General features: G+C 49.6%; 7 protein-coding genes across 7 annotated transcripts; 3 read left to right on the plus strand and 4 right to left on the minus strand.

The window, feature by feature from the left end:
- Positions 1–72: 72 nt before the first annotated feature.
- PV06_04253 (uncharacterized protein) lies at positions 73–678 on the minus strand (the record flags this gene model as incomplete). Its single annotated transcript, XM_016405119.1, has 1 exon — positions 73–678. One exon carries the CDS (start codon positions 676–678, stop codon positions 73–75), a length of 606 nt encoding a protein of 201 aa, XP_016263325.1.
- A 1265-nt stretch (positions 679–1943) lies between these two features.
- Positions 1944–2827, minus strand: PV06_04254 (uncharacterized protein; the record flags this gene model as incomplete). Its single annotated transcript, XM_016405120.1, has 2 exons — positions 1944–2562; positions 2649–2827. The coding sequence occupies 2 exons, from the start codon at positions 2825–2827 to the stop codon at positions 1944–1946; spliced, it is 798 nt and encodes a 265-aa protein (XP_016263326.1).
- Positions 2828–2866: 39 nt separating this feature from the next.
- PV06_04255 (uncharacterized protein) lies at positions 2867–5394 on the plus strand. The gene is made up of 2 exons (XM_016405121.1): positions 2867–3411; positions 3468–5394. Exons 1-2 carry the CDS (start codon positions 3191–3193, stop codon positions 5080–5082), a joined length of 1836 nt encoding a protein of 611 aa, XP_016263327.1. The 5' UTR covers positions 2867–3190; the 3' UTR covers positions 5083–5394.
- Positions 5395–5477: 83 nt separating this feature from the next.
- Positions 5478–6892, plus strand: PV06_04256 (uncharacterized protein; the record flags this gene model as incomplete). Its single annotated transcript, XM_016405122.1, has 2 exons — positions 5478–5992; positions 6060–6892. The coding sequence occupies exons 1-2, from the start codon at positions 5719–5721 to the stop codon at positions 6890–6892; spliced, it is 1107 nt and encodes a 368-aa protein (XP_016263328.1). The 5' UTR covers positions 5478–5718.
- Positions 6893–8658: 1766 nt separating this feature from the next.
- Positions 8659–10671, plus strand: PV06_04257 (uncharacterized protein). The gene is made up of 2 exons (XM_016405123.1): positions 8659–9243; positions 9304–10671. The coding sequence occupies exons 1-2, from the start codon at positions 8716–8718 to the stop codon at positions 10135–10137; spliced, it is 1362 nt and encodes a 453-aa protein (XP_016263329.1). The 5' UTR covers positions 8659–8715; the 3' UTR covers positions 10138–10671.
- A 2217-nt stretch (positions 10672–12888) lies between these two features.
- Positions 12889–14829, minus strand: PV06_04258 (uncharacterized protein). The gene is made up of 2 exons (XM_016405124.1): positions 14075–14829; positions 12889–14021 (listed from the first exon to the last, which is right to left on the minus strand). The coding sequence occupies exon 2, from the start codon at positions 13472–13474 to the stop codon at positions 13142–13144; it is 333 nt and encodes a 110-aa protein (XP_016263330.1). The 5' UTR covers positions 13475–14021; positions 14075–14829; the 3' UTR covers positions 12889–13141.
- A 1709-nt stretch (positions 14830–16538) lies between these two features.
- Positions 16539–18778, minus strand: PV06_04259 (uncharacterized protein). Its single transcript, XM_016405125.1, has one exon. It carries the CDS (start codon positions 18410–18412, stop codon positions 17099–17101), a length of 1314 nt encoding a protein of 437 aa, XP_016263331.1. The 5' UTR covers positions 18413–18778; the 3' UTR covers positions 16539–17098.
- Between the last annotated feature and the right edge of the window lie 7934 nt (positions 18779–26712).

Genomic DNA, 26712 nt, shown 5'->3' on the forward strand with positions numbered 1-26712 from the left:
TGCAGCGTTCCAGATGTGTCGAAGCCGACCATTAATAACTCAATGGGAACCGTTGACGGCCGATGCTTGATGCTAGCAGTCAACAGGCTCCTCTACACCGTTCAGGAAACCCCTCGCCATCTCCCAAGCATGTCGTCTCAAGACATCGAGCTCTTTTTCCACATGCATAATGTCTCTCTGGAGCTGCCTCAAAGCAGGATTGCCGTCCATGATTCCCTCCAATTCTGCTATCTCCCGTCGTGCTTCGCCTTGGACCTCTCGAGACTTCAAAGCCACTATCTTGATGACTGCGGTGCACCACTTGCACGGGGCGGTTTGATCATGGGTTTTTGCTGCGTCATATGTGCTATCTCCACCAACAGGAACGATTGTATCAGCAGAAGATTGCCGGGTTTTGACAGGGATTTTTGTGGGCTCGACGACGTGCTTTTCAAGTGGATTTCCAGAGCGAGTTCCAAGAACGTTTCCGGATAATCCGATCGAGGGAGTGTGGGAGGCCGTGAGCGATGAGTCGAGACCGACGGGATGTTCAATAACAAGCTTGCCGCAACTTAGACGACCCCATGGCTTGCTGAGGTCGCAAGGTACCCATTCACTTTCTTTCTCGTGGTGGAAGGTGAGCGCGGCAAGAGGATCTTGATGAGGATAAGGACAGGTTTGTAGCTTGTAGAAGCACATGATGTTGACTTGATCTTGTGTTGGCTGTCAAGTTTGAAGGAATGGAGGTGGGAATGTTGGCATGGAAAGATTGTGGCAAGTATTTATACCCTACAGCGTGAAGGCAGGCATTGATTGATGTAGCGCAAGGCAATGTTTGCTCATTCATGCTTTGATCGTGGTGAATTTGTTGTAAGTGAAAGGCCACACAATGACAACCATCCTCGCTGCCACTTTGAAGATGAGGAAAGCACCAGGCACAATCTTCGTTCACTGAAGCAGCGGCGACTATAATTGGCCGACAATAGCCTTCTTGTTGTTTGACTGCCATTCATGGTGAAAGTGAGAAAGAGAAATTTTCTCAATAGAAGGATTTTGTTCCTCGCCCATAACTTATCACCTTCAATGAGTATTGAGGAGTCTGCCCTCTTAGCCACCAACACCTCTTTCCAAAGGACCACCTCTTAGAAGCAAACCCTCACTGACAACAAACCATCTTACGCAAAGTCAAGTATTCAACCAGGTACCATCCTCATGGTCATAGTTATGGTACTTCCAAAACTAATCGATCTCGTTTGATAGACAATTGCACTAAAGTACGGTATCGATTCAACAACCCCCGGGAGCACTTGTTGTCATCTCCGTCCAACACCCGTGTTGAGGACGAAAGTCTTCTTAGAAGTCCACCATCATTACCGAGACCTGTACCTTGACCACAAATACCCCACCAATACATCAGCAGCAATGTGCAGACTGATCAAAGTGGTGCACTTTGGTTGTGAGGAACCACACACGGAGGAGCTTCTTGTTCGCTGCAAGCCTGCAATGGAATACATTTTGGAAATGCCAAGCAAGGTTTACTGCCGGCAGATGGTCGAGGTTGAAGACTGGGTCATGTCTCCTTGTCGTTTCTGCACTGCATGGGAAGCCAGAAGGGCCACCGCACTAGCAAACTGCCGTGGTCGAGCTATGTCGCTGCAAGAGAATGACTTCCCTCATGAATTCAAGGATACTGTCAGGCAAACAATTGGTACTCGCGACGATATCGCAATGCTGGGGGCAAAGAGGAACTTCGAGGTGGCTTTTGAGACCAGCAAACAGGAGCTCTGCTGATTCATGTGTTGGGAATCGGAGAGCTCCATTCAGGTTCAGAAGGGGCGTTAGGTGAACGGTCAATTGGCGCAGCTTTAGCTCCCTCTCTTCTCCGGCCGGTGGAAAGACTTGATCGAACCGGCTTGAACGTCTCTTTGGAAATGCTTGCACGGGGATGGCGAGTTCCTGCTCTTTCATATTCTTTCACTGATCCAAATGGCACCCTTACAACCATACCGAATGACATCAGTCAATGGTTGGTAAGGTTGGGCTTCCTTTGCGTCATTTTCGACTGCATAATCCAGATGTTCCAACTCTTCATCACGGATCCTCTTGATATCATCAATCAAAACTTTCAACTCGGGATCAAGCTCTTCTCCTTTTTCTTGCAAGTCCTGCATCCATTTGAACATCTCTCTCACTTGTCCATTGTAATGATCGCCAATTTCCGTCTCGACAGCTTCAGTACAAGCCATTGCAGCTTCCCGCCCCATCACCCCAGTCGACCAGCCGAGGATGGTCGCCGCAGCTTGCCACACGGGATACATCGCAGTCGGCCTAATTCGATGCTTTGCCAGCAATTCATTAAAGGTTTTGAAATGGCCGGCTTCTTGATCATACATATGCTTCATTAGAGGTCGGAGATTGGGGTGGGCTTTTACAACCGGAGGTGTTTGGGCGGTATAGATAAGTGTGGCAGCAAGCTCTCCTGCTTGATTTACACGAAGTGCGCGATCCAGGAATTTTCTTTGTTCCTCAGTGAGAATCGTCCTGTCCTGGGCTTCATTGTGAGATGACTTGGAATTAGCATCACTTTGAGAAGATATTCGTCGCGTTGCACAGTGGGTGGTCCGTAGTAGGGAAGGCCGTACCAGCCTACGAAGTGCTGCTGAGCTCACACAAGACTGCATTCTGTGAAGAAGATGCTCGACTTCGATGTCTTCACAAGAAAGGAGCATATAGAAAAGTCGTAGTCGTATGATACGTTCAGTTGTCTCCGCAGGCCTGTGCGAGTCATGTCTTTAATGTTGCCAAGAACATCCTGAATCGTGTCGAGAATGGGAACGTGTTGCAACATTCAGTTCGTCTTGAAGTGAACAACAATTCAACTCCAATAAGTCTCTCTTCAATAGGTTGATTTCCTTGGCTCGACAGTTCGACTCCCATCAATTCGAAGTCTTAACTGATCTTCCATACGTATTGAAGCTTGTCGTCCTTGCTGCCTCCGATTGTCCTTACTGATCCTGATCCAACCAATCTCCTCTTGGCCTTTCCTCTCTCTCAGGACGAGTTTTCAATCAAAGAGGGGTTATCAGCAAGGGAGGCGCCTTTCACATCTCCCACGCCGTCTTTACTACTGGTCTCCACTGCCTTCCCAAGGCAGTACTTCTGCACTACCGCCTGGCCTCGGGGGACGCGAACAATTCACTTTTGCTTCACCATGGCCGACATCGATGCGGAACTTCTTGCGCTCGCCGGAGGTGACTCCTCCGGTGAAGAAAGTGCGCCTTCTTCTCCAAAACCAAAGTCCCCTTCTCCATCTCGAAGCAAACAACAGACTCGAAGAGCAACAAGCCCAGCAGATATGGCTCGTAAAGGTGTCGCAAAGAGTGCCCGGCGAGCTCGGCGCCGCAAGGTATATTCTGACGATGATGGTGAAGTGTATGTATTCCCGGCCATTGGGAAAGTCAGACAGCTGACACAGTGCCCTTGCTCAGATCATCTGTCTCACAGCATTCCGAATCCGCCTCGATGTCGCAATCTGACTCCGAGGCTGATTTCGATTCTGGCGCTGACAAACCAATCTTTCCATACGAGAAGCTCTATTACGATGCCGAAGACAAGGCCCGGATCGAGTCCAAACCTGAAATCGAAAGAGAAGAGATCCTGGCGCAGAGAAGTGAGCAAGTCGAACGACACGAGCAAGATCTGACTCTTCGCCGTCTTGTGGCTGCGAGAGCCCGAGAAGAGGCAAAGACCACCGCAAAGAACAAGCGTAAGGCCAGTGCTGCCGAATTGGAAGACACACAGCGCAAAAGCACTCGCCAGCGTACCAAGGTTGGTGGTGGCAGGGTTGGCGAGGCTAGCACTGCCATCGAAGCATACAAACAACAACGTGCCGAGAAAAACTTACGGGAGGAGCAGAGGAAGAGAGATGGCTATGTTCGAAAGGCTCCATCTCCAGAACAAGACTATAGCGATGCTGAGGCAGATGCTGAAAGTGAGAACGACTACGATGATCGCAGATACAGGCGACGGTCCCCCAGCCCTCCTAAGGATGAGCCAATTGCTGAACTCGCCGATATTCAGAGAGCAAAAGTTGGTCGAGACAATTTTGCCCAGGTCTGCTACACCCCAGGATTTGAAGAAGCGATTACAGATTGCTACGCCCGTGTATGTCTTGGTCCTGGTCAGGATCCAAAGGTCAATGATTATCGACTTTGTCGTATTAAAGGATTTGTCACAGGCAAACCGTACGCCATGGTCGGGTCAAACGGGAGGCCATTTCCTGTGGAGAGATACATCATGGCAGCTCATGGCAGACATGAGAAAGCCTGGTCCTTCCTCGAGTGCTCAATGTCTAAGTTCACGGAGGAAGAATGGAGACGGTACCGGGTGGTCATGGCCAATGATGACCTCAAACTTCCCACAAAGAAGTTCATCAATTCGAAGCTCGATAAAATCAACCAACTACTGAAGCATCGATTCACGGAAGATGAAATTGATGCGAGAATGCGAATTCAGAATGAGCTCACGGAGAAAATCACCAGAGCTCGTGAGAAGGAGATCCTCAAAGAGGAAATCAAAGGAGCTATTGCTGAAGGAAACGACGAACTCGCTGAGGAACTAGAAAATAAGCTGGCAAATATCGTCCCGATGAAGCTGGCCTTCGGAACGAGTCTATTCCGTTCAGATTCCAATGAAGTCAGTCAAGAGCAGGAGCGAATTGCAGAGCTCAATCGGAGGAACCAGCGATTGAACGCCGAAAACATTCGCAAAGCACAGCTTGCTGAAATGAGGGCACGAAGAACGAAAAAACACCTAGCTCCTGGCGTTGATGAACTGTTCGAAGGTGGTAGTGACATCAGTCGGACTGGAACACCCATCAACGGCGCTGGTACGCCCAAGCTGGCAGCCGGCCTCTCGCGCGCTGCAACTCCCAATCCTACTACTCTTGCAAATGGCACCCCGAGAAGCTCGACCCCGACGACGAACGGCCTCAAACCGACTACCGAGAAGAAGAAAGGACTTCCAGTCATTCGCAAGGCCGCATTGGACGATGAGATTTTGGCCAATATGGACCTCGGGATTGACATTGATCTCGATATTTGAGTGATGAAAGCAGATGAGTGTATCGACAATCTTGGGAAGGCGTAGCCTTGGAGTGTTTGTGCAATACTATTACCTTGAGAACCATTGATCGTGGTTCGTACCTAGCCTAGGAGAATTGTCGTCTTTGAGCGGCTAGACAGCATTCCGTGTTACTACGGTTGGTATTGCTTGAACAATACCTCGCATCTTGCAATTCTAGACGGTATCTGCACTGCCCGAGGAATGAGACTATACACAGGTAGTGTTTCGCCTGAATATTTCAACATGCATGTTCAAACAACATTTCACTATCTAGTTACGATTACCACATGCTTCTCTAATTACCCTCTTTAGCATGAGGGATCCCACGACAACGCTGATTCACATTCACTTTGATCAACTATTACCAGCATTATGCGCACGATATGTTTTCAAGGCTCTCTCACTTTCACTGGTTGCTCAGGTTTCTTATATTGGGCCTGCATTGGATTTCACTTAAGCCTGTTTACAATCGTTCACCTCTCACATTGACCAAGCCATCCTCCCCTACATAAATGGCTCTACAGTTGGGTTTCTTTCATCCTTCCCTTCAATCGTCTCCAAAGATCACATACCATATCCAGCGCCGCGCAAATACCAACCATCTCTCCATTCGACATGTGCCTATACAACACCTTCCCATGCGTCTCTCACGACGCTGAGGCGCTCCATCGAACACTATTCGAGGAGAACAATGCCGGTGCTGCCTTTCAAGTTTTTCGATGCAAGTGGTACTACTGTGCCAACCTGAACCTCAAGGCAGGTTCGAAGCTCTTATGTGATCATCCAGCACGGGATCAAGAAGTTGCAGATCCAAGAGCACTCACAGATATACAAAGCTGTGTTGGAGAACGAGGTCATCGACCACGGCTGCAAGAATTGTTGGGTCATGGTACGTGAGAAAGACTGGGTTCAGGTAGTTCACACGCAGATGGCCAAGGACCTGAACATGATGCCAGCGGTTTGGGCGGAGACACTCGGCGACGAAGAGGAAGAGGCACCGTCTATGAATCCATCGTCAGCGACAAACGAGGACGAACAAGACTTGATGATCCAAGAGAAAGGAAAGAGAAAGAGAGGCTGCTCCGAGATCTCCATTCCGCCGCCCCACTGGGCAAACAAGTCGAGGAAGGTCTGCAAGAGTGACGTGGCGTCGTCTTCAGGTTTGGTGGAGACGGATTCAGAACCGGAGGAGGACCGAGAGGATGTCGAGAGTGAATTAGACCAGGAAGAGATGGACTTGAGACGAGCGTGTCAAGAAAGCATGGAGCTGTTTGAGCGTGAGCACAAGGGAAAGGGAAAAGAGAAGGAGGGGCCAGCACAATCGTCGTCCGCGGTGGATGTTGACGAGGTCGAAGACGCAGAACTCGAATGGGCCCTTCGAGCGAGTATCGAGGAGCAAGAGGCCACCAAGAAGTCGCGCCGGTCAGCCGTGGACAAGTACATGACATTCGGATCCGGAGGGGAAAGTTCGAAGAGCGTCATGGTCCGCGAACAGAATGTCACCCCGCCGAATTCACAAAAGAGCGTCGATGCCACCGTGGCTGAACGCGCCGGATCGGCACCCAAGGGGTACGAATACGACATTGTGACATTGCTCAAGGAAAAGGCGGAGTGGCAGTTGGAAAAGTCGGCGTTGGTGACCGAGAATGCAAAGGTGCTTCGGACCAACGTTGCTCACGTGGAGCGAGAAAGGGAATTGATGCGACGCGTCAGGGACTTGGAAGAATTGTGTTTTCCTACTCAAGACGAAGATGCAAATGTGGCGGAAAATGAGGAGAATGCCGAATAGACGAGGAGGATGAGAACGAGGTATCTTCATGACGCTTTTTGGCCACAACGAGGTTGGCGCAGGAGAACGAATGGGTAGCATGCACGGTCTACAGAAACACTTGCAAGGGTTCGGAAAAGAGCGGGCGATTCCAATTCTGCAGAGAGACATTTTTCCAGCAAGCAAGCAAGTCACGAATTCGAGCTGATCTTGGAGAGCTACCGAGATCGAGGACACTTTCTATGGTTCTAGTCTCACGGTCCAGAACCTATTGCAATGCCACAATGGGGTTCCCGTCGAGATACTCTTCGAAAGTGGTGACTCTTCCCCGAGCGTGGTCCGCCGCCCACTGTACCAACTCCGCCGTCTTGGGGCCGTAGTAGCCAAACTCTTCTTGATAGGACATCATCTCGATCAGTGCTTCGGCGTAGTTGCCCACGGCACCGGTCAAGAGGGCCTTGTGTTGCTCCACGGGGACCTGGACGTACCTGACGGTCTTGCCGAACTTTTTGCTCATGATCTCGCACATTTCTGTCATGGCGTAGAGTTTCGTGGCCGCGCAAAGGGTCTCGCCCTCGTACCTTTCCGGCTCGGCCAGGATGGCACCCACAAATTTACCCGTGTCACCGACAATGTCGATCAATGGTAGCTTGGCCTCGGGCCCGACGTGTCTCGACACGACGAATTCCCCCGGTTGGGTTTGGGACGGATGGACCCCCATGCGAGATTGCCAGTTTTGCATGAAACTTCCGGGGGCGAAAAAGGCCGACTTGATCGGGAGTGTCTTGATGTAATCCTCGACGTCGGCTTTGGCGTCGAACCCGGTGACTTTGGTGTATTTACCTCCCGAGACGACGCTCACGTTGGGTAAAGTCGACAGGATGATGTAGGTCGCTCCGGCGGCGACGGCGGCGTCGGCGATCGTTTTGCCTGTTTCGTACTCCCGTGTTCGTGAATCTGGACCGAATGACGGCACGGTCAGGGCAAATACCGTGTGCGCGCCGTGTAGTGCGTCCGTGAGACTGGATGGATCAGTGACGTCTCCCTTGACAACCTCGACGCCTTTGAGTCTGAGTGCTTCTGCAGATGAGGATGATGTGTCACGAGTGATACCACGGACTTTGTATTGCTTCGACAACTCCGAATCATTCAGGACAAAGTCGACGATTGAACCTCCTTGATTGCCAGTGGCTCCGAAGACGGCGAGGACTTTGGGCATGACGGTTGATGGCGAGCGAGGTAAAAAAAAAAAAAGAAGGATGTATGAATGGTGAATCTAATCCGAGAGTATCTGCTTGTCAAGGGACAAAACAAAAAAAAAGAGTCGAGAAACGCCACAAGGCTATATAGTCTTTCAACCGGAGATCTCATTGACCGAGTATGTACTTACTTCTCTTGCAAGGCACGCCAGATTGCACGTAGAAGACATTGAAACAAGAGGCTAACTTTCCTTCGCATTTATTCGGTGCATGATTGGCTGGTATGAGACTGCAAGTTGCGAGATACATGATGCGTACATGATGTACGTCGCAGTAGAAAGTTCTCAACTCGACCGGACTTACAAGGTTGACCATATATCCGGAACACAAGATGAAGACAAAAGGAGCCAAAATGATACCGAGCAATCGATGGATGAAAATGAAGTCAATAAGCGAGTTGAGGTTAGCGTGATGTGAAGGACTAGTCCATTACAGGGTTAGTTCCTTTCCAAATCTCCGCAATATCCGTTTCGAAGTATCCGACGTCTATTGTATTGATTCTCTGGTTCAGTAAGTCTGGTTGTTGGACAATGATGGGTACATTTCTATTGATCAATCTGTCTCAAAGCCGAATGTGGCCAAAACATGCAAGCAGTAATACCTACTCAACCTTCTGTACTCTCTTCTCCGGCTGGCAGGAATCCGGGTTATACGGACCCGGGACGACCACACATCACCCGACCCAAGCGTAAGATTCAGACTCACCGAAAGTCCCGTCAAGGTTGTCGCAATTGTAAATTGAGAAAGGTCAAGTGTGACGAGACCAGGCCCAAATGTGACAAATGCGACCGGTACGGTATCCTATGCAACTACGATTTACGAAATGACGACCTTCAACTATCCAAGTCGGGTGCTTCGGCGGCGATTGACCTCACCCTCCTCGACCTGTCCCCAGCATCGACTTCCAGCGCCGAGGCTCATCATCTGGCCATCGGTGGCGATAAGAGCGATGCGTCGTCGCAGTCTTCAAAAAAGTCGAAGACCGAATGCTACCGCCCCACCTTTGATGACCTGGAAACTCTCGGTCGCTTCTTCTCGAGGACAATCCATACTCTGGGAGCGCGTGAATTTGCACCGCTATACTATGATGTTTATACCAGATTGACAGAATCGGTAATGCTCTCCTTTGCAACATTTGTCCATGATCAACTTCATCACTGACAAACTTGCTAGACTCCGTTCTTGTTTCACATCGTCCTCGCCGTGACCATGGTCCACGATTCGATCCTCAAACAACCATCGTCACCTTCCGACTTCCAAGCCATCGCTCGACACTGGTCACTGGGTGCTTCATTGTTGAACCGAGCCATATCCCAACCGATCTCACAATTGACCTCCTCGACACGAGATGCCATGTGGGCGTGCGCGGGATTGCTGGGATGCCTGGCTTTCAGCGTGGTCGACGCGGAGTCGGTGGAAGAGTCGTGGCCCTTGAAACCACCCGATCCAAGTGACCTGGGTTGGCTCGGGTTTTGCGAGGGAAAGACTGTCATCTTCAAGGTCTCTGACCCGTTACGAGAAGACAGCCTGTTTGCTCCGATGAGAGGGGAAATGGCTCAGTTCATGAGTTTCGAGACAGACTTGTCGTTTCCGGAGTTACAGAAGGCCTTACCAGTCCAGCTCCTTGATGTTTGCGATCTGAACCGAAACCGGGACTCAACCTCGACGGCATCTTCGAATCCTTGCCTCGCTTCTGCGTCGTTGATGGCGCGATTAATGCCCCTCGAGTGCACGCAGGAGAACTATATCCTCTTCCTGGCATTCTTTAGGACGATGGAGGCGGGTTTCAAGCAATTGCTCGTCGAGAGACACCCCGGGGCTCTGGTGCTGTTGCTGTTTTGGTATTCAAAGGTCCTTCCCTTTGACGCATGGTGGCTGCGGAAGAGGGCGAGGCTGGAGTTCGGTTCCATATGCACGTACCTGACTCGAGTTCATGGAGACGACGAAAGGGTGACGACCCTGGTGCGTCAAGTCAAAGAGAAGAATCGCGGCATAGAGGGTGGGTGATTGAGCGATCAAGCACTGTCATGCCGGATGTTGGCGATTTCAAACCAAACACCAAACCTTGCGTACTATCCAGGAAGGGAACGCACGCTTTTATGGGCCGCAGATCGAGAGTGATGAGTCTACCATGGGTTCGGAATCTTAGTGATTTGGAGACTCATGTTGGAATTGTTTTCCAAAACGCCGGAGCACTCTCACCGGCAGAACCTCCTCATTCTTCCTCGTCGATCAGGCAGTACGCCACAAGAGGATTCCCTATAGCAGCTCGGTACACGACAAGACATATTGACCGACTACAAAATCAAAACCAAACCACTCGCTTCTCACCTGTGAAGCTGATGGAAGGGGGCAAGCACTGAGCCGGCGAACTCCTTCGATATCTCTTTTTTGGTTGTGACAATGTCAAGCTACCCGGCCTCGCTGGTACAAATGGGTGTTTGTTATTATTGGCGCGATCGGCCCTCCCTTTTTTTGTAGAGGCATGAACAAACACCGCATCACGGTGGTAACGAGAATAAACTAAACATTGGAAGCTGGTAATCGTCCCTCAATAGTTTGGCTTTACTCGTTCGTTGCAGATCTTTCACGTACAGGTAGGTAGGTACTCGTAATGGGATATATGTAGGTAAGTCATCGAGTTTGGGCAAACAATATCACTTTTCAAGATCATCGTCCATTGCTGTCCCGACGACCCTAACGACATGTCGATCACTTGGAGTCGCTGATTACCTACGCTACCTGAACTCGTACTCTGTCACTCCGTGGCATTCACAGCCTCGCGCAGCCTTGTGCGTCATGACTTCTGCGGGGCGTTGCCCGCAAACACAACAAGGAAAGGGTTTCGCTAAAATTCGATTGACACCCTTACAAAACTCCAAGTACACACGGACGCGCTCTCTCTCGACTGACCAACGTCAACAGGGGGTGTTGTGGTCCGTGTATGTGTCGGTAAGTCGGCGGTCTTCTTGCCCGTTGTAGGGGATCATCAATGTGACCGGTTCTCGTCGGTGGTGGTCTGTGGTGCTCGCAGAGAGGAGTCGACGTCCGAGTATTGAACTCTAAAGACATGTGGCGCCGTTGGCGATCGTCATTTCGGCAAGGCTGAACGAACCGAGTCTCTGTCAACTTTGGCGCACTTGGTTCGACGCTCGTGCTGTCGCCGACACCTCCGTTCTTGGTCAGTGCCGGTGCGTACGATGCGGGGGAGGGGAGGCTTTTGGTGTGATGGCATCCATCGGCCACCCCGTAAGCCACAAGTGTGATACTTTTGCTTATACTTTGCAGTTTTGGCGACTCGGATCAAGGAAAGCTTTGGGAGATCTGAAAACGCCGAAACGCCACAGGAGTGTAAACGAACACACGGTCCTTTTTTTCGCCTTGTTCCTTTTTCTGCGGCTCGAGGCTTACTTTGAACAAATGAGAAGCGCCGAACCGAGAGAGAGAGAGAGAGAGGCTTGCCGAGGTGCTTCGTTAGGATTGGCTGAAGCGCACGGGACGATGTCTTCTGTTGGTGTACTGTACTGTAGACACTTGTAGAGACGTCAAACTTGTCAACAAACAAGTGACAGGTTCAGCTTCACGAAGCGTGGAGATTGGAAGAAGGTCGGAGAATCGGGATGTCGGCGAACATAATGACCGTTCATTTCCAACGACAAATCTCAAGACGTCTGTATTGTAAACAAACTGTTGACAGGGTGGGAGTCCCTAGTTGGGTTCATTAGAAATGCACGGAGACAAGTGCTAGAAATAACAACCATGGTTAGGTACTATTGTACTTGTAGGTACGAGTAGTCAAGGCCGAACGCACGAGCCAGACTTTGTCCTTTTGGAGATTGAAAGACATTGAAAGAGAAAGGTTTGTCTTGTCAAGGGACGACTTGGAAATACTTTGAACAGAGAGGTAAGCTCCAAGCGATGGAAAGAACAGAGCTTGCCTTCGAGAACTATGAGGTACGGTTGGTAAGAAATACCTAGGTAGGTTCAGAGCAATTGTACTGGAGAGACTTGTACTGTAGAGGGAGGGAATGATGCTAAACAGACCAAAAGGTTCCTCTTACAGGTCATGATGTTCGAGGTACTTTTTGAAGATAGATGCTCCGTAGTATTGTACCCGTATGATTAATGAAGTTGTCTTCTTTCAGCATATCACAGTGGTAGAGTTGATGGGATACTAATTTTTCTGTGATCATAGGAACCATGCATGGTACACGGTGACTATATGGACCAGCAATGAATTAAAAGCAAACTACCTACCCAGTAACAAGCACATGTTATCTTGATGTGTGTACGGGTTTATGGGGTTTATAGATGCGTGGTAGTCCTATGTACAGTACTTTGTCATAAAAGGAGGCTGAGGCTGAAGCTGAAGACCTCCTGACCAGATCTTACCCTCTCTCTCCTCCGAGACCTTGCGAGTGACAAAGTATCAGAGAAGCCAAGGCGACAACAAATCCCATGTGGGTTGTATGCGTAACCGTGTTCATGAATTGTCTTCGGGTCCGTAGTCCTAGGAGACGATGATTTTGAACAAAGTCCAAACGTTCAATGGTCTCTTGAGGAGGCACATGTTTCCGTCATCACATTGCCATTGATGATTACTGTGCCTTGGCCCCCGAATCGTAAGCATCGTACTCCATGCCTAATCCAACTGACAATAGGTACCTAAAGAACCTCATACCTAAGGTATATGCTAATGATGATGGCATCTTTCAATACTCAAATAGAATCTGTCTTCGAACCTATCTTCTACGAGTACGCAAGCCACGGGACATCTTGTCATCCACGAACCACACTATCATCTCACACTCCTTTGTCTCATGCCCTCTTTCGGCTTTCAGTATTTGTGTGGCTCGTCTACTCCAACCCCCTTTAGGAAACCGTTCCTTTCTCTTGGTTTAAAAGACAAAAATACTCGCCAAGTTGCGAACGTAAGCACATGTGGATGGATTGCTCCGGTCTTGCATCGCCGGGGTTTTTGATTTGCCCGGGTAAGCAAGGCACAAAGAGGTTATTGAGTGGAGGGTATTCGTAAAGTAAAGGGGGATGTTTGGGGGGCTGAGTCTAGCTTCTTGGTACTGTAAGTTGTCGTCGTCGTCGTCGTCGTCGTCGTCGTCCTTTTCGAATTATTCATACAGTACCTCAGGCAAGCCAAACTAATGGTCTGGAAACTTCCCCGGATCAGAGACAAGATCCACCGCCCAGCCGGTGTTTCGCCTGTCTTCCCCAATCCACGCAGTAAGCGAAAGCGATATCGATATGGGCGATAACGGATAACAAAGGGCGGCTTTATCGATAAGCACAAGCGATAGCCAGAACTTGAATCAATACTCGTAGCACTCATTCATACCCCTACGTTTGTAAGTCGTACCTGTATTGTATGAATTGGAACCCTGACTGTACAGTTCTCCCTTTTTTTTCTAGTATCCCGTAATTGGATGAATAAAAATATAAGAATAGCAATAGTAACAGCATCAGTATTGTGATTCGAGACGAACCAAGCAGATTTCGCGAGTGACAGTAGTCTCACCAAAAGATCTTTCTCCTGCAGCATGCATTGTGGTTTCGGAACAGCAGCGATCAAAAAGAAGTGTCATTATTTCATTGGTCTCCCATGTGCCGCCTATGCATGGTTGACAGGCCGGGCGCCAAAACCAGGAGGTGTGAGCTGAGTGAGTGAGGAGTTGTCAAGGAAGCGCCCTCCCCCCCCCTATCAGTCATTACTCGTACCCAAAAGCCCCTCGGACTGACCGCGCGGGAAAAGTATCATTCAGGTTGGTGGATGACTTTCACTCCATAAACATGGGGGTGTTCTCTAGACCAGATGAAGGAGTTTTCCATCCAATGATTTGTATTTCCAATTCCATCATTCATTGAACCATTCACCCGGGCTGGGTGGTTTTTGTTAGTACTCGTAATCGTGATCGAAGAAGGTCTTGTGTACTGGCGGTTAAAAGCCACAATTTTTCCTTATTTCCAAATTTTTTCCAAGCGAACCCGCAAAATGCGAGTCAAACGTTTTTTGGTCGCCGGATATGGTGATTTGTAAAGGCCACTCTGGGGCCCGGCAAGTCACTTGCGAGGGTGAAGTAGTAGGGAAAAAAGTCCATAGTGTACATTGTGTACGTGATGGTTGTGGCTGAAACAGGTTAAACACTTCAAGCACAAGGGACTCGGATACCACGTGGAGCCGAAACACACGGACAATAAAGAAGACGGAAGATTCCAGGTGCTTGTATTGTACGAGTACAAAGTGCCAGTAATCACTCACCAACTAGGTGCTTACTTCGTATTGTATGTATGGGCGGTTAGACTAATGGACGGGAAGGATGACAAGTATTTTTTTTCTGTTGTTGGGTCTCTCTCTTTTCGGCAAAACTGGATGATGATCTCGATGGTTTATACAGTACGGACTTAGTCGTGATGGAGACAATTTTGGAGGCGCCGTAAGATTCTTAATCGTGACGGGTTGCTTGGTACACCAGTGCCGAAAACCCAACATGATTCGTCAACCGTTTATACGAGCAAAAGGATCCTCCATCCCTCGTTCGAAGCGAGCCGCGTGTTTTTTTTCGCGAAAGGATGCCGTGCCGGGAGGTAAAGTGACTCGTGGTGTGCGAGTGAAATAATAATGCCGTGATTCCTCTTTTGGAGGGGGTTTTTGTGTGGGTGATGCGTGGCTTGTTGAATGGGAACCCGGGGGGGGGGGGGGGGGGGGAGAGAGAGGGAGTCGTCAGCCCACCAAGTCAGCACAAAGCACAAAATCTGGTTGAATAGTGAGGCTCTTACATAGAAATCATGAGGTCAAATGAATCGATCTGGTGACCCCCTCAAAAGTTCTTACTCTCTCGCGTCAAGTCTTTTTGATCATCATTACGTGTGGTTTGATCTTTTCGACGAGGATAAATGAGGGGATTTTGATTCTTCTACTCTTCGGGGGTGGTCACACGAGCGGTCTCTGCTCGCAAAGTACGGAGTCAAAAACAAAAGAGACGGAAGATTCCATTTCCATCCATTCCATCCCGTTTCCCAATGGAATGGGAATGGTGGGATGGTGGTGCTGGTGCTGGTGGTTGCATCGGGCGGCCTGACACCGGCCACTTCCTTGTGGGCAAACAATGGCTAAGGAAAAATTTCCAACGAATCGAATCATGAAACATAACGAACCCGGAGAATATCTTCGCCAATACTGAGGCCTTGGGCCAAGCTCGTATATACTGTACGTGTAGAGACTCCATATCGTTTAGAAAGCCGGAAAGAGGGGTTGTTGAGTCTGAAAGGACTTTTACAGGATTCTTCTTTCGTCTTTGCCCTACTAATGACGGGCCGTTGTATTGTACGAGTACTCCCTAAGCGAGCATCGTGTATTTCTCCTCCTCTTTCTTCTCAGTGGTTGGTTGGTTTTCAAGAGGAGTGAATTGGAAGGATTTCACACCGGCGCGAAAATGCATCAAAACCACTTGAACACGCCCCCACGATTCGCCTGGGAAGCGAAAAGGATGAGTTAGACTCTTGTACTCCGTAGGTCAAAAGGAGTTCTCGCGATCCTTATGTTTATTCTATACCGCACGGAGCATTTTTTGTATCAAACTATCATCACTAGAGGACTATTTTTCTCATCTTTGACCACTCGGCGATTCAAATTTCACTATTGAAGGATTGGGGGCCTTACCACAGCGTCTGTACAGAATTGACGCCTTCCTTTCCTGGTTACGTGCCTCGCCCTTTTGGTGGGTCTTGGGATCTCGAACAGTCCCCTTGTTCAAGTATCAACATAAGATCTTTTACACACACGCACAGACAACACGGAGAGAATAACTGAGACACGCATGATCACCATGCACTTTTCTCAACATTTCTGGCCCTCTAAAAACTGGTCAGATAATTCATCTCTGTCAAGCCTGACCTACCAGATCTTTAGGTAGGGTAAATAGGGTGGCACGAGACACACCCCACCATCAAAGGAAGAACCGGCGCTGTAGCAAATAGTACTACACAGGCAGTAAACACACAGACTAGTGGAGAATTCTCCCTCTCTATATCTGCAATCTTTTGGATGCCTTGGGGAATTGCCTCTTTCCGATATCAGATCAGATCATAGCCACGAGCACCTTTCAAGGTACTCGCAACTAAGCACGAGGCGCGTGCTTTTTTTGGGTCTTTTTGTTTTCATCTCACCACCATTTGCTCTCTTCTTGGACCTTGGAGTAGTTTCAAATGGGCTGAGATGAGCGTCAAAGAGAGAAAAAGAAAGGTCCGGTGCACACACACACGCGCGCCACACAAAACCCTGTAAGCACTTGAGGATACTGGCCGTGAGATGTTATCAAAAGAAAAGCCACAAAACACGGATTTGGAAACAATGACAACCAAAGACAAAGCATATCGAATGCACGCGCGAGTATCTACTCCGTTTTCAGACATTGACATATCACGTTGGAAAGGAAACGGGGCTTTCTTGCTTGTCCTTGTACAATTCCATTTTTCTGACCTCGAGCTACCTAAAGCTAGTGGTTTCGTTTCTGGTCTCAAGGACCCTGCGTCTACCAGAGAACACAGGTGTTCCATTGCTCTTGGGGTCCCTTTTTTTCTGGTTTCTCAAAATAATATCCATAACATACAGTAGGGTATCGTCATACACATGATAGGTGGTAGTAGTAGTAGTACCCGAATGGTAGTACTCTCAACACTTTGGAACTCGTAAAAGTCCACTTCAATAGAGAAAATGCATTCCCATAGAAAAAAAAAGACACAAAACTAAAGATCCATCTCAGCACTTGAGGGATCGACATCGAAAGATAAGATTTTCTTTCAAGCTGGACCAATGTGTTCCCTCGTAAACGCCCCGTCAAGTTCATTTCATTTGATCCCGGATGATTACAATCCCAAATAGTCATCATAATCGAACCGGTCGTGCCCAAGGCCGATAAACGTAAAAAGACCCAAAATGTGTAGTACATGATGGTTTTTAGACAAAAGAAAAGCGGGGGCCTTTCTCGAATGACCGTACGTCTTCCCAGACACCATTGAGGGTCTCCACCAATGGTTCGGGAAGGGGGCCCTGTTCGAGAATGTCCATGTTCTCCTTGAGTTGGGAGAGCTTGGAGGCACCCACGATGACTGCGTCGCCGTATTCGGCACCAAGTTGCGAGTGCCACGTGGTCCACCGCAGGGCGGCGGCGTGGCCTGAGATGCCGTACTTCTGGGCTTGTTGTCGGACAATCTCGGCTGCAGCAAACAGAGGGTCGTGGAAGTAGTCGCCGGCGTATTTGGCACCCAGAGGTGAGGCAATGTTCCATCGGCTGCTCTTGTCCTTGGTGGAAGCCCGAGAGACCTTGTTGGAGAAGAAGCCACACGCCGACGGGCTGTAGGCGTAGAAGGCGATGTTGTGCTCGCGAAGGACGGCAAACAGGCGTTCCTCACCCCCTCGGCAGATGGGGTTGTACTGGCCTTGGTAGACAGAGGGCTTCACCCAACCGTTCTCTTCACACACGCGAACGATCTCTTCGACCTCCTCCACGGAGTAGTTGGAGAGGCCGAAACGTTCGAACTTGCCCTCGAGGTAAGCCTTGTTCATGGCCTCACAGGTCTCCCTGAAGGGAGTGGCTCGGTCAGGAGCATGGAGGTACATGACGTCCACCTGGTCGGTGTTGAGGGCGTCTAATGATCGGTCGATGCTGAGGCCGATGTTCTTGGTTCGGTGAGAGCCAGGCATGAAACTGGACACCTTGGTTGAGACATTGGCCCATTTGGCCAGTCGTAGTTCTTCTTCTCCCAACAGTTTCTCGCATGTGCCTCCACGACCGACGGGGTACGCTCTGGCAGTGTCGATGTCGTTGTAACCCCTCGATCGGAATAGGTTGATGAACTTGGAGGCGTCTTCGACGGTGGTGATCTTGGCCAGAGGGGACAGGTGTGAACCCACCGAGGCCGTTCCGAGCACTATCCGCAAGGGTGGTTTGCATGGCTCGGTCTGTACTAAAGGAGATGTGATTCTTTCTGCATTGTCAAACGTGCTGGCCCGCGACCGGGTGGGTGTGACTGTGAGGTCTGTGGCATCGGTGTCGTCCGACTGCTGTGATGAGAAGGAGTGTGCAGAGCGGGAGGATGTGGCAGAGCTGAGTTCGTGGGAAAGTCGTATTTGCTGTGCTCGGTGCATGTCGAGGTTGTGTATATTTAACGAGGGCAGATGTTCCAACTTCATTCTGAGAGCGGCGGCCATGGAGCCCATATGTCGATCTTGAGACATTGTTGGAGACTGAGGATAGTCAAAGTCGGCCATTATGATGTGGAGAGGAGGTGAAGGCCCGAGGTCCTCTCTGGGTGATATAGCTTGCGATTCTTCGGAAAGAGGTAGGGTTAATTGCTCAGTCGAATACAGTCAGCGTCGTATAGTTGGAGGGTGGGCTGGAATTGGCGGTGGTGGAGGTTATCTTTGTACTAGCAGTCTCACACAAAGAACTTTGACCGTGTCTTTGTCTTTGTGAAGTAAGAGACCTGAAAACAGAGGCTCTGGCTAGTTGTTGTTGTTGTGTTGTGTGTTGTATACTTTTTGTTAACGAGAGAAATACTGGTAGGGGAGGGTGGAGGGCGGTGGATGGAGTATATCTATGCTGCACCTGAAACGGGGAGGGTTTGCCGATCCAGACGACAACCCATTTGGGGATGATGGACAGGATCGAGCGTCGGCACAAAGTGTTTGCGCGGCCAGAGGCCATGGCATTGACAATGTGGCGAGCACTGGGCCCTGGTCTTCCAGTCGAGAAAGCCGCCGTACTCCATCAAGCGCATTCCTTTCACCTGACGCCCCCCGGCTCACCCAGGGCTCGCCTTTTGGTGACACGGCATCCACAGTCGCCGTGGTTCCACCCTGTCTACATACGCTCCTGATCCTGGTCAGCTGTTAGGACCAACCCTGGCCCCCTGCTCACCACCCACCACAAACTTTGCATACCTGCAGGCCCCCGGTCCCCCCTTGTCGATGCAGTCGATGCGCGCCGACGCCCACGCCGTGAGGTGCAGCATCCAGCTAGAACCTTCGCAGTCTAGTCAGCCTCTTGACTCAAAGCGCCAGATATGCATTCCTTCTGCCATCGCGTATGCCGAGTCACGGCTCGTCCAGCGACCACGCTTTGTGTTATGCATCTCAGCCTGCCTCAGCCGCCGTGTCCTGTTCGTTCATGCCGCTCCGGTCAGCGACGCCTCAAGCGAGTTGTTGGATTGCAACGGTCCGAACCCGTCGATATGGCTGAGCTGGTTACGAATTGTGTCTACGGAGTACAGGCATCACCTATGGCTAGCTTACTAGTTCTCAAAATCAACCGAGTCTGGCAGGCCAACCACACGATGCTGTCAAGTCCTTCTAGCACAGTAGGCAACGCCGAGGTGGAGGCTACGCCCTTGGCCCAGGGCTTGTCCTCGTGGCCCTTCGCCGGCCCTTGACGCACCTCAGGGACTGCCCGGCCGCCGTGCAAGTAGGAGAAACGATCGGCACTCACTACCGCAATGACCCGATGGATGCGTTCCTGAGGGCGTACAGCACAATAATACTCGTAGCATCATGTTCGCCGTGGACGCCTTTTAGCCAACATTCACCCGGTGCTAGGTACCTCTGGCTTCGCGAGCATACATACGTTAGTTGGTAGTACTGACAACGTATTCGATGAGGGCACCGCCACACGCCCTTAGGAATCACGGGGGCTCGCTTGCACTCTGGAAGGCGTTCGCTGGTCACGTCAACAAGATTAGCGGGACAGCCACGATTCCCACGACCACTGTGATCCGAGGACAAAGTCGGCGCCGACCATTGCGATAGTCAGCAACATTTAACGAGACGGCACATTTTTCGCTGCCTGCCACAGAGTTTTCCTCCCTACAGTAGAGTTGATTCAGATGTACTCCGTACACCAATTGGTGCGACCAGAACGCCCAAACATCAATAGTCTTGCAGTAGGTACGGATGGACACATCCCCATTGACCATGGGTGATGCTCCAGTTCAGCTCCGCACCCAAGTCAAGGAAGGATATGTCTGTTGAGAGGTCGATCAATTGAAGGTAAAAAGAAACCAGCTGTGCGCTGTCTCCTCCCTGGGTGATGATCACTTGTCGAAGACAGAAGCCTGTTCACTCCCAGTCCCCATCCCTCAAGTACCTCGTACGGACAACTGCTTCCCCTACGCAATAACATGGAAACGAACAATCAAGGCACTGGCACGAGCTTTGCCAATAGAGCGGCGCTTGAAGGCGGCCTGCGTGTCTCATCTTGTATGCCTCCTTCCTCAAACTTGGCTTTTTTTCACACTGCGAGTGTGTTTATTGGTTGCTTGGAAGTCGGCCGGTGCCAAGCTTGTTATCTAGTGGACGATTGATCGGTGGACGGAGAGTCGGCGCGCCGATGCCGATCTGTTACCTGTTCCTGGCCAATGAAAAAAATGGCGTCATGTGGGAAAGTCACGCACGAACCTGCCACTACGCATTCATTTGGTAGTTGTACTCAGTACTCACAGTATCCGTACTCGTCGTTGGGACACAGAATACTGACAACACCTGTTTGATTGTGGCTGCTTCACTCATGATTGCTTGGTCTACCCAGCCATGATGGTCGCGTCTTTGTGTACGCAATCCCCACGGCTGAACAGGCAATTTGGCCAACTCTTCTTGACACGTACTATACAGGACTCGTCAAGTGTGGCGCATTGTGGTCACTGGACTTGGCTCTTTCTATTATCGATTGCGACGAGAGCAACTACATACAGTCAACTCTTGGATTCGCTTAACTTCCAAAGGACGTCATAGGTGAAAAGGTTTTGTCCCCGAGGTACAATACCAATGTAGTGGCTCTTGCAAAAAACATGAGGCGCATCGGCACTTGGAAGCTTGTACTGGACGGAGTACCTGCGGAGTACCTACAAGACCCAGCTGACTACCCCTCCAAAGTACAGTCTATCGGAGGACTACAACGCTCAAATGCAAGGCGATGACGTCTAAAGAACTGGTCAACTGAGACCAGCTTGGTTTTTACCTCTCGTCTCCAGCGTCCTTCCCTTCTGGCAAAAGAATCTCCAGGGACGACACTAGTCGACAAACAATCCAGATTGGCGTCGTCGGTCAACGGCGAGTGTCGCACCGACTGAGGCTCTTAGCGTCACCGGTGGTTGGTTGTGGCGCCAGAAATTCTGGGGAAGCCTGGTCCGTTCATCCCTTTGGTTCAAAGGGAAATTTCGGCTGCATGGAGAAAAATCGTCCCAGGGCAGGGTTTATCAGACAAACAAATGGAAAGTTTCAGATGTTTTGCTCTTGTTGATGGTGGGAATTGCGATTTGCGTGCGCGTCTCAGACAACATATCAACACTACTCGTTTGGTCGCAAAGTGATCATTACTCCAATTACTCGTGCACAAAGTTCCGTACTCCGTGGTATAGACCAGACAGCATGATTGTTTGTTTCGCCGGCTGGACCCCATTGACAACGGCACCGACATTTCAACTTCACCGACACTCACTACCTGCCACTCCAATTTGAGTCTCGTTACACCATTTTCCGGGCCACGGCGTGCTCAGGCAGAATCTGTGACAAGGCTCGATGCAGAATTTGGACTCACCACTCGGCCTCGGAACTTCTGAGTCGAGAAGAGGCTGACGGTGGGACGCATGTGCTGTAGGTATGTCGTCTTGCCTCGGTGAAATCCATGTGCAAATTTGATACTCCGTATCATGATCATCATCCCTCGGTAGGGTCGACTTCGGATGTCTTTTACTCTTCAAGCAGCTAAACAACTCCGGTAACATTATTGGGGCCAATTCCCCTGCCAAAAAGCAGAAATGGTACGAGGCAATATGGAAGTAACATCCCCAACGGCGTCGAGCGGAGTTTATTTCCTAACCGTGGTCCTGTATAACGAGTACTACATAATGCCGTCGCTCAACTACCTATTCTCAACTAGTTGGGCACTTTCTAAAATGTCCCAGAGTCACAGTTTACCCTTGGCATAGAGGGGGGTTAACCAAAAAACAAGGATTATCACAAAACATGACGAATGTGCATTTGCATGTACCGAGTAATAATGCAAGCAAGCGAGAAGGTAGGCATGGGTTGATTAGGTACGAACTCATGGAGTACATTCCAACGTTTGGCGAGTTGGGTTTGATCCTTGAGGTATTAGTATACGGAGTACGAAAGGACTACGAGTACGGAGTATGTACATGGGAGACTCGATCCTGTGGAAATTTCAGTGCCATCCTCTTTTCGAAGAGTACGGACTACTCATCCTCGCAAAAAGGCCGGTCGCAACATACCAAGTACTCCGTACATGCTGGCACGTTTGACGAGGTTTTAAAATTGCAGTACTCTGTACAAAGAACCCCCCCTCCCCCTCCTTGTCATGGCTCGTTTTATACGGAGTACAGGACTACGGAGTACATACCTTTGAATTTCTTGTACAACCCAATTGCATAACCAGGGTATTTCCCGATCATCATTTCTGATCTTCAAATTTTAATGACCTGTCATGGAAAGTGTACGTATATACGAAGTACGAGTAAATGGTAAGGTTGGTTTCTGCGAGACGAAGGATTCATACATGCATGATACATGCATCCTCCGTACGGAGCCAAAATACCTAGTTTCGTGACTTTCGTTACATTTGGGCATCCGAAGCCGGCTCGTGGTCGTAGTGGTGGTGGTGGTGGTGCTACTACTACGGAGTATTAGATAGAACGACCCATCGGCGGCGCTTCCTCCACCAACACCCTCTCTACCCGTCAAAAGTATCGTGATTGGATACAAAGGTAACGGCGATCGTGATGATCTGGAAGAAGGGAGAAGAAAGGAAATACTCCCGTGGAAGACCGGGATGAATATGAATGGGCAACAAAGAACCACAACGAGGGGGGGTGGGCAAAAGATCTGCGAATTCTGAAACGATGAACTTCCGGGTAATTTGGTCAAAAAAAGAGGAGAAAAGGAAAAAGAAGAGAGGGAAAAAAAACCCTCCCCACCGATGCACAATTTACCTTACATACTCCGTACTATGTACATAATACTTTTCAGCGTAGCAAGGATTGCAAGTCTTTGTTTGCAACCATTTCTCCTTGGTTGAGTTGTATGTACCCGGAGTGTACGGATACAAGTAGAGTAATTCCTCCGTATAGTGCCCTCCCTCCCTCCCCCCTCCCCCCCTCCTCCTTACTCGTACTTGTACCCTCGGTTTGGCTTCTCTTGATCCTCTGGATACTCTACTGGCATTCAAACTCCTCCTCTCCATTAGCCCCCGCGACCACTTGACTACTCCGGATCGTGCTCCCTAGACAAATAACATGTTGAATGGTTGGTTGACTACAAGAAAACAAACCGAGGTAAGTGTGTTTAAGGGGGGGCAAGCGAGGCGCTTATCGATAATCGATACGGAGTATTAATCGATATCGATTTGGTTTCATATTCGAGTACAGTACAGGCAGTATCAATGGGGGCTACGAAACTTGGAAAAGCATATCATTACCTCATCCTTTTTTTTTCTTTTTGTTATTATATAAATGAAAAAACAAAAGAAAAAACTCTTTGTATGTCCTCCGTATGACTCGGTTCTCGGTACCAATGTTGTTGTAACGGTCGCCGCTCAAGCGTCATTTTATTAGGAGCGACTACGGGGTTCTTTTGCTTTCAAAGACCAATGCAGAAGTCTGCAAAAACTACTGTACAATCCATCCTTCCCTTCTGCACGTCGCATGTTGCATACAACCAATCCGTACGGGAATCGATTTTGCTGCGATATGACGTGGTTTTTCGTTTACCTTGCGGAGGAGGTCCAGGTAAGGTAGGTAGGTCAATGGGCTGGAGTAACTTTTTAATAAAAAAGAAATCCTTCTCAACACAAGACGTGTCGAGACGAAATGAATGGGAGGTGAGGGTTTAACCACTTATCTGTACAGAGCATCCATACTCCCCATACTAATCATGTCTACGACTTACCTACTTACTTGCGATGCCGGAGTACGGTGTGTAGGTATTCTTGATCTTTATTCCACTCACTCAAAATCATACCTCTCTGATGCGAAGTACAAGGTTGATCTCGTGATAGGATACAATGACACATGGTCTTGCTTGTACGTGTCTTGTCCTTACTTCCAACTTCGGATCCGTTCAATCACACTACCTATCACGACTATATCTCAGGTTATCTTAAAGTAAGAGTACTAGTACTAATACTCTGAACGTCTTTTGTCCTTCACCGCCATCACCACATCGCTCCCGTTACGCTTCAGTCGCGCCGGGCGGTACGAATTAATGATAATCTTAAGGTGTGTACAAGAGGCAGTTACAATACGCCGTGGATATCAAGTCCGAACTGGTGCGCATAGTTTCTGCACGTTGTTCAACGACTTCATTGACAGAACTCCATACTCCTCCATACGAGTATGTGTGATCCGTGCACGAACCGAACAACCATAGCAAATATATACCTGTGTCTGTATGAACAAGCCGATACCATCTACCGTAAAAGGTCCAATGAATCTTGAATCTTCTTCGTCACGATTTGCCCCTTTTTACGGTCCGACTCTCACCACCTGCGGACTCGAAGTCGGATGTTCTTGCGAGTGATCAGACCTCGGTGTCCCCTGTTGCACCGTCAACGGTATACTCTTCGTAGACATCCTTGGGCTCTTATCGGATACCCTCGGTTACTTACACGCAGTGTGATTCGAGAAATGTCAATATCGGTAGCCACCATGATTAGAATAGTCCGCAAGACTGGTCCCCTGAATGCGCAGCCTGATACTGGTCATTATATCGGAACATCAACAATGTAAAGATCTTCAATCGATGTTGGCGAATCATTCCATGGCAGACGGATTGAATGAAGACTAGAACGCTGATGGCCAACGTCGCTTTTAAAACGCAGCCAAGTCTTTTTTGCCGCCGCACACGCCTTCCACTTTCACATCGGCGACGTTCCTTTTGAAACGAACTCCAAACCCGCAAACGAGCTTGACACACAAGCCAGCCCGGTTGTCCAAGCAGTCGTCGTCCCGCGTTCCAAGTCCTGGCAGGTCAGCAAGCACATCTAGACGGACGACGTTACAGGGATCGATGCACCGGTATGGGCCATGAAGCCCGCCTCTTTTTATTCTGCGTCGGTGTGGCTGGAAAACAAGCCTCCGAGTCAGTACTGCATGTTGCCGTTTGTAACGAAGTATGCGCCGACAGGTTGGCAACTGGGCCATGACCTCTCGTTTTGCGTTCTCTTCGATGCAAGGACTTCGTCCCCAAGCCAGGAAGGATATCAGTCTCGCCGAACACAGACACACAACCGAGCACACGAATCGAGGTATGACCAGTGAGGTTGGTCGCAGTGCCACTGACCGTCAAATTTGAAGGCGTGTCACGTTGGGCGGCATTGCGCAGGGATTCTGCCGTGTAATGACTGCTCACTGCATACCTCCAACTGGGCCCTTTGATTCTGCATCATGCACGACGAACGTTGGAGATTGGACATAGGGTGTTGATTGATCTTGGCTTACAAGGCCGCAACAAGTGTTCCAGGAAAGACCCCGTTCCCATTCAGGCTGGACGAGTCTCGCCTGCCTAAGGCCGCCTAGGGTGTGACAAAGTCGGGCTCAAACGCCATTGTCGCCACATCAGTCCTTTCCAAGGGTCTTTTTCGTGGTATCGTTTGCATCCACCCAGCAAGGATACACAATGCTGGGGTCAAGGGAATGTTAAGCAGACATCTCTGGACAAGGATACAAGTGAATGGCCAGGGGAATGATAGTACAGGTCCCGTTGTTCAATGAGCCGCCCATGTAATTGCCCCACTTACTCTGGAGGAATAACTGACCTTGGTCTCTCGGTTGAAACTATTCAGATGCATCCGCGCTGATCCAACTTCGACCTGAATATCACTTGCCAAGTTAGACAACAGGCCGAGAGCAATGGCTGATAGATTGAATGCGAAGCAAGAAGCTAAGGTGATTCTGCGAACAAAGTCGAATGAAAGCGTTCGCCATGTGAGACATGCATACTCGCTTATCTGCTGGTTATCGAACGGATGCCGGTGATTGTCAGGAGAACTTGCCTAATGTCAACGATCGCTTGATGCGATAGGCGAGAGTCGAGACCAATCGGTGAACGCTATAAATACGTGAACACTGCAGAACGCGATAACGCCGGTTGGGCTGGCTGATGCCAAAGACGGGAAGTGAAACTTTGAAAATTGTAGACGGCCGGAGTTGTGGAACCAGCTGAAACATGCTTCCTGGCCTGCGTCCGGAACGAACAAGCATTCTCTATAGAGTGTCCTGGTCAAAAAGATCTGCAGCTTTGCGATGGAGACCGTGCTAGATCTTTTTTGTGGCTGACTGTCATCCCGTATCGGTTTCTATAGTGGTCGCAAAGCTGATACTTACGGAAATGTTGTTGTAGATACTATGACGCCTGCGAATGTCGATTCCCGAGCGAAGAATCAGTGTCATCCAGCTGTGAAGAGCATCCTTGTAGCAGGTCACTTCGTTTGCTGCCGTAGGTCAGGAGTGCAGAAAAAGTGATCAATTGAATGCCGTACAGATTGGTAATTGACTGTCAAGAGA

The sequence above is a fragment of the Exophiala oligosperma genome (assembly GCF_000835515.1).
Source record: "Exophiala oligosperma strain CBS 72588 unplaced genomic scaffold supercont1.4, whole genome shotgun sequence".
Taxonomy (NCBI): Eukaryota; Fungi; Ascomycota; class Eurotiomycetes; order Chaetothyriales; family Herpotrichiellaceae; genus Exophiala; species Exophiala oligosperma.

Coding starts and splice junctions, on each gene's coding strand:
- PV06_04257 (XM_016405123.1), top strand. CDS start 8,716: ATGCAAGCAGTAATACCTACTCAACCTTCTGTACTCTCTTCTCCGGCT. Junction 9,244..9,303: donor ATACCAGATTGACAGAATCG/GTAATGCTCTCC, acceptor CAAACTTGCTAG/ACTCCGTTCTTGTTTCACAT.
- PV06_04255 (XM_016405121.1), top strand. CDS start 3,191: ATGGCCGACATCGATGCGGAACTTCTTGCGCTCGCCGGAGGTGACTCC. Junction 3,412..3,467: donor TCTGACGATGATGGTGAAGT/GTATGTATTCCC, acceptor GCCCTTGCTCAG/ATCATCTGTCTCACAGCATT.
- PV06_04259 (XM_016405125.1), bottom strand. CDS start 18,412: ATGGCCGACTTTGACTATCCTCAGTCTCCAACAATGTCTCAAGATCGA.
- PV06_04258 (XM_016405124.1), bottom strand. CDS start 13,474: ATGAGTGCTACGAGTATTGATTCAAGTTCTGGCTATCGCTTGTGCTTA.